At 36.8% G+C, this 16,846-nt stretch overlaps 1 protein-coding gene across 11 annotated transcripts in view; it reads left to right on the forward strand.

Moving 5' to 3' along the window:
* EVI5 (ecotropic viral integration site 5) overlaps positions 1 to 16,846 on the forward strand; it is a 75,066-nt gene that overhangs the window by 44,299 nt on the left and 13,921 nt on the right. For all 11 annotated transcript variants that reach the window (XM_056498050.1, XM_056498044.1, XM_056498047.1 and 8 more), the window contains 2 exons: positions 150 to 245; positions 10,476 to 10,571. In XM_056498050.1, coding sequence (XP_056354025.1) covers positions 150 to 245; positions 10,476 to 10,571 — 192 coding nt within the window. The remainder of the gene's footprint in view (positions 1 to 149; positions 246 to 10,475; positions 10,572 to 16,846) is intronic.

Raw genomic sequence — 16,846 nt, forward strand, 5'->3', positions numbered from 1 at the left:
TGGGTTAAAATTTAATTTGAGTTCTTTAGAATAGTGGTAGTTTGCACAGCAGTGTATTAAGTTTTATCAGGATTTAGGATAAAAGCAGTGCAGAGTCTTTAATCATCTAAAATTGGTACTAGTTAGCTTCCATTTGTGACTTGTTTCAGAGTAAAGAAGAAGTGATGGCAGTACGGCTCCGTGAGGCAGACCGCATTGCAGCTGTGGCAGAACTCCAGCAGCACATTGCTGAATTAGAAATCCAGGTAACAAGCAGTGGCATTAAATGTGAAACTTAATACTGATTAGATTTTGTACTTTAAGTTTTTTTTTTCTTCCTCTGCTGTGTTTCTTCATAAGCCTACTGTGACTACAAGACACTGCTTTGCCGAGTGGGATAATGCTGTAATTGCTGAATTCCTGTACAAGCAAAGCCTTACATCTAACTTAGACACGTATTTGTGAGCTGTTAAAAATTACTTCTATACAAACACCATGTTAAAAGCAACACTCTTTTTAACTCTGACTTCTGTTTTGGTTTTTTTCCCTTGTAATTGGTACTTCTTATCAATTAATAGACTAAATTTGAAAACATCCTCCATCCCAAAGAAGATGTGTACAATTTTGATTCCAGCAGCCATTTTTTTTCTGTGCTTACTCTTCTGCTGTGATCAGTATTGAAAGATTTATTGTAAAACTCTTACTTCCTCTATGTAAATCTTGGAACCAGAAATATTTACTGCTACCACGTCACTGTAGGATCTCAAGATGCATCCTTTGGCCTCTGTGTTGTTCCTTACGCTTTCAGTTCCTTTTGGAACTTTCACCGTCCCATGAACTTGCTTCTCCCTTGATGAGAAAACCAGAAATTGCTGTGCTTTGTTTTCTTGGCTTTGGGGAAATCATTATATCTTACTGTAGTCTGACTTTTCTATGCTCATATACTGTTGTCCTGTCTGAATTCTGATGCAAAGCTTTTCTTGGTTATTTTTACTAAGTTATGAGCTAGTTACTCTCTGATTTACTTTTTTTAAAAACTGGTGTTGCTATTGTGTTTTTTCCCTCTGAAATCTTTCCTTTGAGGTGATGATTTTATTGTCTTGCTTCAAAGCCACCTTTTCCCTATGATTTCTCAACTAGTTGTATCTTTTTAATCTCTTCATATATGGAATGTGCAAATAAATTTAATTGACCTTGCATAAAGAATTTTTGCTATATTTCCTCTAGTGCAGTAGGCACTAAATTTATTGAAAGTTAAAGCAATCATTTCTTTAAATCATATAATGCTTAGATAATGCTGTTATCAGCACATCAGAAATACTTAGATAAGTATGGTAAGCATTGCATATGAATCATTTATCATCTAGTAAGATAACAAGAGAGTAGCTGAGTTAAGGTCAATCTTCTGCTCAAATTAACATTTTAAAAAAAGGGGAAGTTTAAAGGTTTCAAACAATGTCATTTTGTAGGTGAGAAGAGTACTCATTTTGCATTTTTTTTACTTTAGCACAGACTTCAAATACTATCCTGTTTCCATGATTTGATTGATACACATTTCTCAAAACATAGTCAATATCTTATGAAATGGTGAAAATCCTAATGATCAGTTGGGAATTTTTTTATAGTTGTCACAGAACTCACTCATTTTGTAGTGTAAATACATCTGACTTGGTTTTATGTTGTTTGATTGATCAAACCATCCATGGTCCGTCCTTTTATTGCTCTCTCCTGTTCCCTTTCTGTATTTCTGCTTAACTTAAGGATCCCAGAATTGCATGTGGATTTTTATAATACCTTGTCATGAGACAGAAAGAAGTGCAGAAACATAATCTATTTTGACTCTAGCTAGTACAGCCAAAGATCACACTGCTCTTGTTTTGTCATAATATTGCACTCTCTCAGGTTCAGTTGTTTATCCACATCTCTCCTTCCTTTTCACAAGTACCACTTTGCACAATGCAATTTTTAGTTATGTTTTTATTATTATAGGTTTTTTGTTTCCTTCCAAAGTGCATTTCAAGTTCCAGTCTTTATGGTATTCTTAGATTATCACCTGCCAATGATTTCTTGAGTTTGATCTTAGTACAATTCTTGATTTTCTTCACAGAAGTGAGAGTGGCTCTGCTTTCTTTGTATACAGTGTGGAGAATGAAGTAATTTTGTGGCTGAGGTTCATGTTCATTTGATGAGTTTGCAGTGTTTTTGGTGAACATCTGATCTCAAACTTATGCTAGCATGAAAGATTTCTTCAATTGTGAAATACAGATTTTGTGTGTGAACTTTGTAGTATTTAAAACAAATTATTCAGTATAAATAAGTTCTGCTAATGTTAATTTATTTTTTACAGTATAGACATTACTTGGAATGCTTTTATTCAACTATGATAAATGTTTTAGCCTCTTAAAGAGTCTAAGCAGATATTTTTGACCAGTGTATTTTGCCAGTAAATATGAATCTTAGGATCAAAACTTCCTTTTTGGGTACTCATGCTCAAAAGCCTTCAAAACACTTGCACCAAAAGAAATGTAGTAACAGAGTTGGAAATCCTGAATTCCCAAAGCCTGTAAACTACATAACATGCAATTCATAATAGGGCTTAAGCAAAAGCGAATTTTAAAGGAAATTGAAAATCTAAACTTCTTCCTCATTGGAGAACAAGCTGCCTCCCAGTCTCTTCTGTTTGGCTCGTTGCTGTAATTGCTGTCACCTGATGTGGGGACCAGAGGCCCTTTTAATCAGGACTTGCCTTAATGACTTGAAATGCAATATTTAATACCAGAAATACATTTAGCCAGTCTTGGAGCATAGGCACCAGGATTAAAGTACAAATGCACAAATAGGTCCATGACAAATAGGTCTGCTTGTCATACTGTTTCAAAGCTGATAAAAATGAAGGGAGGAAGTTAACCTACCACATAACCTTCCCTTTTTTTTTTTTTTAAGGGGGGTGGTGCTTTTCTAAGAAGCTCAAAGGATTCATTGCCAGGTCCACGTGGGCCATAGCAATGCTTAACCTAAATTGCAAGGTTTTCTTTTAAATGTTTATGTAGGTGTAGGTGCAAGACAGTGATGTTAAATTTGTAGCGCAGAGTATCACTACACCCACGTAAGAACTGATCTGATGTGACACACACAAATGCTAGATTTAAATCACAGTTTCTGGGTCTCTCTTAGTTTTGGTTATTAATAATGACACAGATGGAGAGTGAACTATCATTCAATAACAGATGTAATTCTGCAACAGGCTGTCAGTTTGTGATGTTAAGAAGTTGTTTCTTAATGTATTCTAAATGTTACCTTGTCTTGTTTGAGCATTCAGTTCATGATGCTGAGCTTTTAAACTTTTGTGTAATATATTGAAATGCAATCAATGAGTTATCCAATACATGATGGATAGTCTAAGTCTTTGTTTAGACTTTCCGTGCAAAAATGGCACGGAATTGAAGTATAACTGAAGTTTAACTTAAGTTGCATATACCTAAGCCCCAGAAGTGACAAAGAAAAACCCTGATTGATGCTATAACCCTGTTACATGGAAACAAAAGTTTACTTTGTCAGCATTTTTTTACTCCTCTATCATGTCTTTATTTTTCTCTTACTTGCCAGTTCAGCTTATGTTTGGGAGGCAAACATAGAATCACAGAATGACTTACACTGGAAGGAACCTTGAAGATCTTTTTCCAACCTCCCTGCCATGGGCAGGACAGCTTTCCCTAGAACAGGTTGCTTCACCATCTTCACAGTAAAGAATATTTTTTCCTAATATCCAATCTCAATCTACCCACTTTCAGTTTAAAGCCATTCCCTGATGTCCTATGACTATATGCCATTGTCAAAACTCCCTCTCCAGCTCTCTTGTAGGTGCCTTAGGAAGGGGCTCTAAGGTCTCCCTGGAGCTTTCTCTTCTGTTGGCTGAGCAGCCCCAACTCTCTCAGCCTGTCTTTCTAGAAGTGCTCCAGCCCTTTGATCATCTTCATGGCTTCCTCTGGACTCACACTACACCAAGTCTATGTTGTTCTGCTGTTGGGGACCCCACAGCCCCCAAGTGGGGTCTCACAAGTGTGGAGCAGAGGGGCAGAATTCCCTCCCTTGAGCTGCTGCCTGCACTGCTTTTGATGTAGTCCAGGACAGGTTTGGTTTTCTGGGCCCCAAGTGCACATTGCCAATTCATTTCCAGTCTCTTAGCTACCTGCACCCCAAGTCCCTCTTGGCAAGGCTGCTCTTGATTCATTAATCTCCCAGCCTCTATTGATACAGGGGTTTGCTGTGACCCAGGTCTAGCACCTTCCGCTGAGCCTTATTTAACCTCATGAGGTTCCCATAGGCCTGCTCCTAGAGCTTGTTTGAGTTTCTCTCGATGGCATCCTTTCTCTAAAATGACTTGGACATATTTAGTAGGTTTCTGGGCTTTGAACAGGACATTTAAGCAATTTATTAAGAGATGAAGGATGGATTTTTTTGGAAGATTGGCTGCTATTTTTTGTATTTCCTTACTGGGGAGAAGCTTACATAGAATCATACAATCATTTAGGTTGGAAAAGACGTTAAGAAAGAAGAGTAGAAAAAATCAGGCAAGGTTATATCAGTTACAAGCTGCAGTCACTCAGCTGCCTAGGGTGAGGAGCACTAGACAACTGGAAGTATAGGCAGGTTGAGGAAGCAGAGTGGGGCAGCTGTATTCTCTGCTTTGCAGCTTAATCCCTTTCCCTCCATTTCTATGCAGGTTGGTGACTTGGGGTCTTAAAATCATCTCTGGCTGGGTTGAGTTGGTCGGTATAGAGCATACTTGTAATATGGAAAACTAGTTTTACCTCTAAGTAATCTTAAAGCAAAAAAATATCCATAATAAGTAATTATTCTTTTTGTTAGGTTGATCTGGACAGACAGTAACATCACTTCTTCCTGCTGTGTTTCCTGGCAGATTCAGAGAATTTTGTCACATTTACCCTATCTCTGACCTGGTCAAAGCTGCTTTGAGAACAAGTGTAAAGGAAATCCATGATTGTGCTAGTAATCTCCCCACACTTTAAACTTTTAGCACTATTTCTTTAGAATGAAGCCTTTCTATGACCTCTGTTTAATAACTTTTCCAAGTACTGACTGTTCAGTAAAGAAATAGTTTCCATCTTTTCAAATTACAGGAAACCCTTTTTTACTCTTATCAATAGTGGTGTGTGATGTTAGTGATGTGTTTTTTGAAAGCATAGAATGAGTCACTGTAAAGTCACTGAAAGGACACTAGTTACCACATCTACCCTTCTGAATATATTTCATTTACATTTTCAATGCAGTGTCTTTTGCCACAAAGTAAAAATTTTAAAGCCTCTCTTGGAAAGAGGCTGAGGCAAGTTATTACCAACTAAATATTGCTAAGTCAGAAAAGATCAAATTAAGGGTGTTAGGGAAATATCCTATCTTCCAGTAATTTTTAGTAAAGATGTTACTGAGGAACAGAAACTGTCTAGTGTGCCTGGATTTTGACTGCCTATGTAAACATTTTGTGTTCTTGTGTGTTTAAGTTCAGAGTTATTAAAATGAAAACAACCTTAGATGTTTTCTTCTTATTTAAAACAGATTATTTTCTTATTGATGTATATTTCCTTTCCTATCTGAAGTGATAACTGAGTGTTTTAGAAAACTTGTACTTCTCTTGGGATGAAACAACTGCAACTGGAATTTGATTACACTGATCTGTGTTTTAAACTTCGATCAAGCAGCAAAAGCCAGCTTAAGGCCTCCAGTGTTTTTCAGGTGGTTTCTGGAGATTTATTTATTTGTCATATAAACCCTTTTTTATTATGAATACCAAACTTGATTTTGGGAGGCCATTATACAGTAATGATTTCAGTTATCTTAAATCAGCATTTTTTTTCAGCAGTCTGTCCCTGCACTCTTGTGTTGCCAGCTATACATCCTGGCCTGATGCTAAGTGAGTTTGAAAGGTTTCCACATGTTCATGAGTTCTCAGTAGCATCAGGTGATTTTTTTGAGACTAGCTGTTGCTTCTTTGCAAGGTGGTTTTTCTCTTCGGAATCCGGACAAAAGAGGTGATAGGAAAACCATGATTCTCAGCTGATAGTTTTTGGTGGACAAAATTTTTCCTCATTTAAAGGAGAAAATTTTTGGAGTGCAGATTTTTCTTCTCAGGACCTCTCAGTGTAACTCTTGGTATGCACACAAGTACAGTCTCTCTACTACTTCACAGCAGGATGAGAGAGGTGAGAGCTTCCAAAACTGTGAAGGGGCCTAAGTGAGTTCTGTTTTAGCAGTGGGTTTTTTTGATCTATAGAGCTCATTTCCTGCTTCGCTGCCCGTGCTACTCCACTATATACACAGCCTCTGGGGCAGGGCTTGGATTGTATATTGGTTGCACACACTGCTACAAGCACCTGTCCCCAGGGTAGAGGTGATGCCTGCCACGAGGACGTTTGTTACCCTGATACAGGTTTCTAACCCTGCTGGTGCTGTTGGAGCTGATCTGTCAGAAGAGACTAAAAAGGAGCTATTAAAAATCTTTAAAAGCAGTCAAATCGAGAAGATGCATCTTTAATTACAGTGTAACACCAATTGGCATTGCTTTTCTAAAAACCCTTCTGGGAAGGGGAGGTGAGCACTGCAGGGGTGCCAGTATGCAGATGCAGTACACCAGGGATGTGGGTATAGAGAGGTTCATTCACATGTGACTGCAGGATGTTTTAAACAAATTCCTACATTCTAGAATTGGCTAGCTTTCTTTATTTTGCAATTCTGATAATACCCACACTTTGCTTATTGATATGTTCTCTGATTTTTCCTCTGCATATTAATTTAAAATGTAAAATGACTATGATTTTCCTAGCAACCAGATAGTTTTTGTGTTGTGACTTCTCCAAATATCACAGATTTGCTATAATAGTGGTTCCCCTTTACCCCCCACTACCAAAAAACCAAACCAGCAAGCCACATCCTACGTGTTTAATTCTAGATTAAAAAATTAAACATGGAGATTACTAATTGTTTGTGCTATTCTCTTTTAAAAGATGTGCATTCATATCTAAAGACTTCTAAATTGTACATGGAATATTAACATTAGTTTTGAACCCATACTGTTGATCTGAATGCTTTCCTCAGAAGTACAAAGCTACTCAAGCACAGTAGTACAAAAGCATTCAAGCACAATGTACAAGTAATGCAGAGTTAAATGTCCAATTCCTACTAAAGGAAACGCCACAATAGGAAGCATTAAATGAAATTAAGCTGCATGAAAGGAATTTAATTTTTCTTTTGTCTGTGTGACTATGTAGTAACTGGTAGTGTGGCCTCACTTGATTACTGTGTATAGTTACCTGGGCTCCACTATTTCAGGAGGATGTGAAGGTCCTTGAATATGTCCAGAGGGAATAAAGCTGGTGAAAGGGCTGAAAAAAAAGTCCTGTGAGGAGTGGCTAAGGATTTTGGGCTTATTTAGTTTGGAGAAAAGGAGGCTGAAGGGTGGTCAAGCTCCCCTAAAGAAAAACTACTGTTAAAGAATATTGCTACCAAATTTAAGTTCCTCACATTAAAATTTGCTTTTGATTAATGAACGCTCATCAGAAGGTGGGAATTATTTGCATTAAGTTCAGATTACTTTCTAACATGAAATGTCACTGGATGGTGAAACAATTTGGAAGATCATGGTAATACTTTGTACTAGTGTAAAAATGTATGTATTGATGAGAAATATCAGTCTGACTCCTGTATGATTTCCAGTGGTTTGCTACCACACTTGCCTAAGAATCTTTAAAAGACAATGGCATGATCAACTTAGCAGACTATATTTTTCTTTTGGTCAGGGATGAACAGCAGCTGCAAAGAAGACAATACCTTGTCCTAATATTTTTTCTATGTCATCCTTCCAATTTATCCACTGCAGACTGACTTGGTAGCCCACAGAACATGGGATTATTTAATTAGGAAGCTGATTTTTTTCCAGCAAGTTACAAAGATCAGCTTGTGATCCCTTGCATTTTGAATGTTGCAAGAGGAAGTTACAGCATGACCTTTTTAAAAATATGTTTGTAGAAAATGCTATTGCAGGGTTACTTTTTTTTTTCTGTGAATTGCCAGCTCTACAAAAATCTGTAGTTCTAAAAAGAAAACTGAAACTTACTTGCCTTTCATTAATAATGGACATCTTGCAAGCTAGGCTTAATGCCTTCCATTCAGCTCCAACTTGACTGTAGCTACAGTCAGTTCTTCCACGAGCAAATACACAAAATTCTGTAATATCTGCAGTAACTTTATAGTGCTACTTCTAATACAAAAAGTAACCATAAAACCACTTAAATGCAATGGAAGTGTGGAATTGCCATATGATATGTGCAAACAGCTTTCAGCTATTTGTGTGCCAAACCCATCCTACTAAATGTTCCTGCTTCTGCTGGTAGTTTCTAGGGACTGACATTGGGAGTGCTTGTTTCATGGCTGCTTGTATACCCAGTTTCTATGTAAGCTCAGCTGTTTATTACACTTCTCTTTCAGAAGGGCTATGGCTTCCCTGTTATATTTCTGCTAAAACATTGCTTTACTGTTGCATTTTGATTGCACAGTGTGTAGTGACATAGTAGAGTCCATAGAGTAAGAGGCTTAAATGGGAAAGTCAAGATTTCAAACAGAGGGAAAAGACTTAAGCATTTCTCCCAGATATTCCTGCTGCCTCAAGAGATCAGGTCATGCTCATTGTATGGAATCTTAGTGTCTGACAGCAAGGAAGATTTTTTCATATGCTGATGTATTTTTATTCTGCAGGTTATGTTTCTTTTGTTTCATAGGCCAGTAGTCATTGTCATAGACAGATGATGGGGTTAGGCTACATTTGGGGTTTTTTTTATCTATCGAGGACAGGAACCGTTGTTAATATTAATACTATTTTTGTGCATATGTGTGAATTTGGCCATAGATTACCTTGTAAACTAGGTTGGAATTATGCATTAAAGGATCTTGTTCTTTGTGTTACAAATTGTGGGAATGAATAGTGAATATGAAAAATTATTTATTGAGTAATTTTGTAATACATACCTCACTGCAAGAAAAACAAAACCTGAAAAAAGAGATATTGCTTTGATATTGCCAATACTGACAGTATTCTAGATTGTTCTCTTCACTCAGCAAAAGGGTTTGGAAGGTAGCATGTTATTTCTCCTCATAGTTTTGTCCTGGGGTTTATATTTCAGAGGGGTGTTTTAAAGGAACCTTTCCATTAAAGCTTTTTGTCTTGTACTTTGACAAGCAGTTAACACTCTTAATTTTAAAAGGTATTTAACCTCTCTTTGCTAATGACTTTCAATTTGGCTGTTGAAGTAAACTGGTTTTTTCTCCAAGTGTAATTAAAACTCCAGCAAAATGAGCTATAGGTAGAAAAACAAGATATTCCCATAATATTTGTATTTCTGTAATGCAAATATTATGTGTGATTTACAGTCAAGGTAAAAAATTGCATAAAACCAAGATGCTTGCATTATCTTGAGCTGGTGGCTGCTTTAGAAATTAGTTAGCTGGAAAAAGGCAAGAGCAAAGTTGTTCTGCATTTTATTACTAGCAAGTAGAAGACATGGGGTGCATTCCTCATCAAGGTGATTATTTATCTCAGATCTGCCAAGTGTGGTTCAGTCACATTGGGATTCCCTTTAGGGACAAGATGGATACCAGTGCTGCAGGCATTCAATGCAAGTGAAACCTTTTTAAGCATCATGAAATGTAGAAACTGCATTTGATTGACAAATGAGGGAAACGTCATATCCCTCTTCATGTTTTTTTTTTTTTTGGTTGGTTGGTTGGTTTGTTGGGGTTTTTTTTGGGTTTTTTTGGGTTGTTTTTTGTTTGTTTGTTTTTGTTTTGGTTTGTTTGTTTGTTTTTTGTTTGTTTTTTGTTTTTTTTTTTACTTGCCAGTTTTTCTGTATACCTCTTGTAGCATTGATATTAGGGGACATTCCTCTCTTCAGTTTTACTCTCTGGAATGCCTATGTGACAAATACCACGATATTTTGGATGTTACAGTTCTTCTTACAGGACAAAAGAAGCTTGTCATATGTAGTGTTTCCCGGTGCATGACCCACAATGAAAGGAAAGGACTGTTTTGTTTACTAAGTGACAAAAGGAAAGGTCTTGTTGCTAAATGTAAACTTGACATTAGTGAAAGTAAGACACACTAAGATATGTTCCATGTATTGACAGTATTCTGTAGGAGAGGTTTAATAAAATGCAGTCTCATGTACTTAGGATGTGGATTCCGCCTGTGAACCTGTTAATTCTTAATGCTCCTCCATAGAATCCTGCCTTGTGCTATGGAGAGTCAGCTTGGTCTGAGCCACTGTCACCTCTAGATACCTGCTGTAGCTTCAACCAAATTAAAATGCTGGGTGGTATCTGGGAATAGCTTCTGCTCGTGACAAAAATATGCAGACACTTAAAATAAGATTTTTAATATAGTAGATCTTTGAATAATTTGAATGTGATTTTTTTTTTTTTAACCAAAACAGAAAGAAGAAGGAAAAATTCAAGGGCAGCTTAATAAATCTGATTCTAACCAGTACATCAGAGAACTGAAAGATCAGATAGCTGAGCTGCATCATGAGGTAAGTGATATTATACTACAGTCTCTGATCACTTATACCTTTTGTCCTTTCACCTGTGGCAAGTTCTGCTTGTTTAATAGTTATTACATCTTCAGTACCTGTTTTTGCTGAAATACATTATTTTAAATGAATGCAATAAAACTCTTATACATGAACCTTGCCTTTATCTTGGAAGGTAAGAGAACAAAATAGTGTTTAGTTATGTGATTTGACTTTAAATGGGGTTGGAATTTATGTTCTGTCTTGGCTTTTTCCCTTATTTCATGAGTTGATCATATTCGTGTTGCATTTACTCCATTTGGAACTGCATACATGAAAATAAGCCCCTTTATGTCTTTATTTGCTACAACTATTAAGGCCGCTGTAGTTAGAAGCTAAACTTCATTTGTGCAAGTAGAAGAATCAATGTGTAAATTTTCTGGTTCTTGCTGTTGTGAGGATGAATTTTATGTGATAGTATACTGAGATTGCTTAAAAAAAAAAAAAAAAGGATGCTTGCTTAATACCAGTTAACAGATTTTTAAGTTTTAAACTGCCAAAACCTTCAGTCTATGAAATGTCTGTCTTCAAACTTCCTTGCTCTAATAGTTGTAGTAACTTTCTGTTAGTTAAAAAGATCAGAAGGTCTTGAAACCGAAATGGCTTATGTAACTCCTGTGCTCACTGGCTCATTTCAGTTCGTGCTGCATTGTGAAGAAATTTCTTTACCTAATATTCCATCGTGTGCAAAATGCCTGCTCATCTTTGCAGCAGTCTCTTTCTAGCCTATTCATACACAACTCTGAGAGTGTTGCTTAAAACTATAGGATTATAGAACAATTCAACCTAATTGTTTCTTGCCTTTTTGCTTTTATTAAATAAACACTCCTTTCTTTAAGTGTAGATAGTCTTTTCATAACAATCTGAGTAGATCCAAGCTTTTAGGATCCATCCCTTGAGACTTATAACACAGTTGACGATCTTGGAATGTTGTCTGTGCTATAGATCACTATGCTATAGATTGAGGATAGTCTCTAGAGCCATCAGTCCAGCACCTTTACCAATCATTAAGCTCACTTAAAAACAGATTTAAAAATCAATAACCTGTCTTTCTCCACTAAAACACTCTAATTAGATTTCTTTGTTGCTTGCTTGAAGAATTCCCAGAAAGCCAGATATTTAGTCTATTTTTGCATTATGAACAAAATAAGGCACTGTACTGACTTTTTCCCTCTGCTCACTGTAGGTTCAAAAAGTAAAAAACACTACTTTGAGGGAAAAGTAGAATTAATCTTGGAAAGCTCTTTCATAGTTTTCTCTATACAAGCATTTGTTATATGCCTGGCTGAGAAACTGAATTGTCATGAAGGCAGGCAATATATGGTACATCTTTAATGTGTATAAGTTAATATGAACAGGCTGGAAAGAAGATGAGGTTCATAAGCTCACAGAATAATGATAATTCTATGTAATACCAGCAGTCTAGTCAAAACTTTATCAGCATTTCAATTTGACAGAAAGGATATGCTATGAAGAACATGGGTTTCAACAATAGTAGAGTCTGAGTAGTTCCATGTAGAAGAGCACTCCTCTTCCAGATATGTGCTTTGTGGTGGCTAAATTTTTCATTTCCAAACTAGGTAAACACTATAGGAAGGAAATCATTCTAGGATATATAGGAACTGTAAGAAGAAATGGTTTGACTTGATGATTTTACAGATCTTTTCTGACTTTAGTCATTCTGTGATTTTTATGAAACTCTGTGTAATAGAGATGTGCTACCTTAGCAGCATTCTGCATGTTTCTTTACACAGACTTTATTCAAGCCTGAAAGTCTTTGTTTATTAGTGATTTATTTTCCCTTTCCCCCTTACTGTTACCTATCTGTTTTTCTAGTTTTTAAATAAATTCTTAAGAGGGAAAGCAGTGTTTCCTGCAGTGTTTCCTCAAAAAGCAAAATCTGAAGAAAATTGGCAACAGGAAGAGGCAAAAATGTTTGCTCTCAACTGCTAGATGTTAGAAGTATAGTTCAGTCAATGCCAGTTAAATAAACAACTTCCTTAAATCTGCACTGAAGTGTCTTCATGCATACATCCATTAATGACCATGTTCTTTGTTTTTTGGCTAGCTGCTTTCTGATTCTACTTCTGCAAAAGCTAAAAGAAACGTTACACATTTGCAAATGCATCTTCCTGAAGATAGGGTGAGGGTGTATGTGACATGCTGACCACAATCTCCCAGCTGGTTAGCATGTAGAAGGCACTGTAGAAGGAAGAGAGCTTTTGGTGACTGTATAGTTACCTTCTAATACATTGTAATAATGTAACTTTAAACTGCACATAAAAGCAAATGTTAATTAAAGCAAAAGTTATAATTTAAGGTAGGAGTGGGACAGATGTGTGAAACAAGATTAAATGTCTTGGCATGGCCATCAGAGTTGATTCTGCTTATGTAACAGGTTTTTTTCCTCTTTGGCATTTTTACACTGCATTTTTACACATTTTTTTACACTAGAAAAGTTGCAGGTTCTCCATCTGAAGGATGGAACAAAATAATGACCAAATATTACATTGAACATAAGTAACTGCAGACTAAGTCCATATTCTGGCCTTTGGATAAACACTATTTTGTGCCTTTGGCCAGCAGTGTGAATGTAAATGTTTCTGTGTCAGTGGTGCCTGGAGGAGCTACATGCTTTAATTCTATTCTGTGATACCATCCATCAGATGGCGATGGTGCCAAGTTGTGGCAACAGCATGATCCATCCTAATTGCAGAGCTCTTGTGAAAGGTCTACTGTTCCTCAGTGTTTGCAAGCCAGGCTAGTAGCCTGGCACAGGGCAAATCCGGGATATCAGTGAGGAATACCAGTAAGGACAGCAGAGTCTCTATTACTGCCCAGTGTCTAAAGCTAAATTCTTCACTAAAAGGTGGGTTGGGGGTGGAAGTTTGCTATGGCACAGGTGCAACAAGCTGCTGCTGTACCATCTCTTGATTTTTCTGGGTGAAAGAAGTTTGGCCCTTAATATTGAGATATTTCTCTCATTCTTTCCAATGTGGTAACCTATGTTACAATCCTTTGTATCCCCAATTATGTGTCTTATTTATAGTAAATTCAAGTTGTGTTCCTGTTACTGAATAAAACTGCACATACTGGAAATCGGTAGTATAGTACCCAAAACGGAGCCAATAAGCCACATTGGTATTAAATGTAGAAGGTAATTAAATAGAAAAACATGCCTTTTTTCTTACCATTCAAATACAGTAAAATAACTATAAATTGAATTACTGGATTTTTGGCTTGTTCTAACAAGCCGCCTGTCTGATTCCTTTTATACCTAACCAGAGGATTTCTGTAGCATGGTAAGCTGAGTTGAATATTAACTACTTCAGAGTAAGTCTTAAACATGTAGTTGATGAACACTTCAGGAGAACAGACAGACAAAATTTGGAGCTTTGAAAACATTATAACCAGAAGTTGTCAACTTCTGGTGAACGCTGCAGTGTTAAGTTAATGGTTAGACTCTGTAGAGGCATTTTCCAACCTTAAGAAATCTATGGTTCTATGCACATTATCTTAAATCTATTTACATGCACCTCTTTCTTTGCACTGATTTGAACAACCAAATATGGGTTAGAATATAAATATTAAGTGTAATTTGTAATGTTACGTAAAATAGTGAAACAGTTCTTAAATTCCTCAGTGCAACCATAACTTCACTCAGAAATTAAATACATGTAGACCAGTTATTACTTACTTTGAAGTAAGTTATTACTTACTTTTGAACATTTGTAAACATATCTGGTTTTATGCTCATTGCCTAGAAAGTTACTGACAGCTATCCTGTAATCTTTTACACAACTTATCAGTATTCAAAGAACAGCTGATGCATAATGAAAGGACACTCAGATTGAAGTATTTCTTGTTAGCCAGTAGCTAATCCTGTGGTAAGTCATGTATATTAAGTGCTGTACTTCCTTTCCTCCTTATTGGCTGAGTTTGTGATTTATTGGGCACAAAGTTGTTAGGTGGTTGTGACTTATGACTTTATTGTTGAAGGCTGAAACTAGTGTGAAAACCTGAAATGTTGAGGATCATCACAAACAGGAAGTCGTGATGGAAACTTCTTTGAGAGCTTTTAATATGTACTAGCCTTAGACACTCGGCCTTTTCAGAATCTCCTGTTGCCATTTGCTGTTTTCATTAAGTCTTTCCACCTAGCATTTTCTTTCTTCTTTCATTTCTTTCCCATTCTTAAAGCTACCTCTGCAGCATTCTTGACTTCTAGATGAGTGAGATGTTAATTTAAAATGCTTTCTTACTGTGCAGCCCCAACAGGCTGCAGCTTCTGTGAAGCAGCTTTTGTTACTCTTGTCAGTAAATACAGAAGCTTGGTTGCCCTGTGTCTGGCACAGGAGAAATAAGATCTAGTGATCAGAATATTGTGTCACTTGACTTTCCAGTTCATGTGCTTTAATTGATGTAATATAAATGGTATGACCACACAGACACTGTAAGGTTGTACCCTGGTTAGATACTTCTAGGTTGTGCCAGGATTGCTAGTATTTCACAGAAGTTGCATTTAATTAGATACAGAAATGTTAAGTGAAAGCAACTTCTGTGAAACATTTTTACTGTTCAAGAGAATATTATCACTAAGTAGAAGTAAAGCTGTTAAGCTGTGTGGAAATGAATACATTGTAAGTTTGGCCTGTTACAAGTCTCCATTAAGTAAATTTGAAAGCTTAAGAAAAATTATGACTGTTGAACAAGCTGTTATTCTTTTAAACACAAATCATATACTGGAGAAACGAGGAGGAGGTTGCTTGTAGTTTCCCACCTTTTCCTTTGAATCTAAACTGAATGGAATTAAATGATTTATAAACTGCTGAAGTTCTGCATTTCATGCACTACCTCTCCATATGTGCAGTCACTTTATATATATTACCCAGCAGCTGCTTCTGCTTCCTGTTGGATGTTGCAAGGCTTGTATGTGTTACCTAGATTACAGGAGTGGTACAAAAGATTAGAATTGATGTGCTTACCCACAAACTACACTGGCAGACCACAAGACACCTTTAGAGACAAAAGCAAGTGGTTTCCAGTCTTTCAGACTTTGTGATTTAGGACTGAAGTGCTTAAACTTAAGTTGCTTCACATGAAATTGTACAAAGTTTACCTCCGTCACACTGTTAGGTGATTTTTGTTGCTCTTGGAATCCTTTAATGTGTTTGTTTTTGCTGTAAAATTTCAGGGTTTTATCTTTGTATACTATAGTATTTCAAACGTGGATTTGGTTTAATCTTATGACAGTTTTCATATTAAAAGCCGAATTCTGCCTTAGATATTGTTTGTACAAAAGTAAGTATGTGGCTGCTGGGGCTAGGGTGGTTCTAGCTCCCGGCTGCTACAGGAGACCGGATAGCTCCGAGAGCTCCCGAGGCAGAGTGCCAGCTACACAACTAACAAGAGACAGAGACTCCGGGACTTGCTGTAGAGGTTCCGAAGGCAGTTTATTTGTCCAAAGGGTTTCCACTAGCAAAATCTGGTTACATAGCATATAGCAAGGGATCTTTATAGGTTTCAAAGGGATTGAAATTCTAACCATTAAAATTATGAGTTGAGAAACTATCCAATTACTTTAAGATTCTAGGTAAGGAAAAGACCAATCATCTAGTCAAGTTAAAAACCAATAGAAATCCTAAATGGTAACAGGGGTTTTGGCAGGGAAGGAGGCATCTCTCATGAAAAGTTCCATTGTCTCAGGGCACAAAATCCCAAGGGCCTTTTTCAGGCACCGTTGTATCATCCACACAAGTAGTCTCTACAGTTTGGGATTGCAGATGTATATTGGCTATGCGTGTTAGAGGACAGCTTTATGAAGGCAACAGCAATGTATAGAAACAGTGCTTCCTTTACTTAAGACATTTTTCCTTAGAAAACAGGAATAGGGATGTTTAAGATGGCATAGTAAAACTGAAGAAATGGGCTATCTGTGCATCTGCAGGCACTATTCCACCTGCTATGAATTTTGAGAGATAATTGCTGGAGTTTAGGAAGAATATTGTGAAAGTACCACTACATGTTTTGTCTTTTTTGGTGCATGCGTCTGCTATTGACCAGTGTCAGAGGGAGAATACAGAGTTTTCTCCTAGCTGTTTCTTTCTAATGAGATATCCTCTTGATAAATATTTAGTTGCAATATTTTGAGAAGAAGCAAGGATGCTGTGCAAATCTTATGGGGGTGTGTTTGATATTTGAATGAAAACCAAAATTCTGATGTTAGTGTGGCACAC

The sequence above is a fragment of the Oenanthe melanoleuca genome, chromosome 8 (genome assembly GCF_029582105.1).
Source record: "Oenanthe melanoleuca isolate GR-GAL-2019-014 chromosome 8, OMel1.0, whole genome shotgun sequence".
NCBI classification, from domain to species: Eukaryota; Metazoa; Chordata; class Aves; order Passeriformes; family Muscicapidae; genus Oenanthe; species Oenanthe melanoleuca.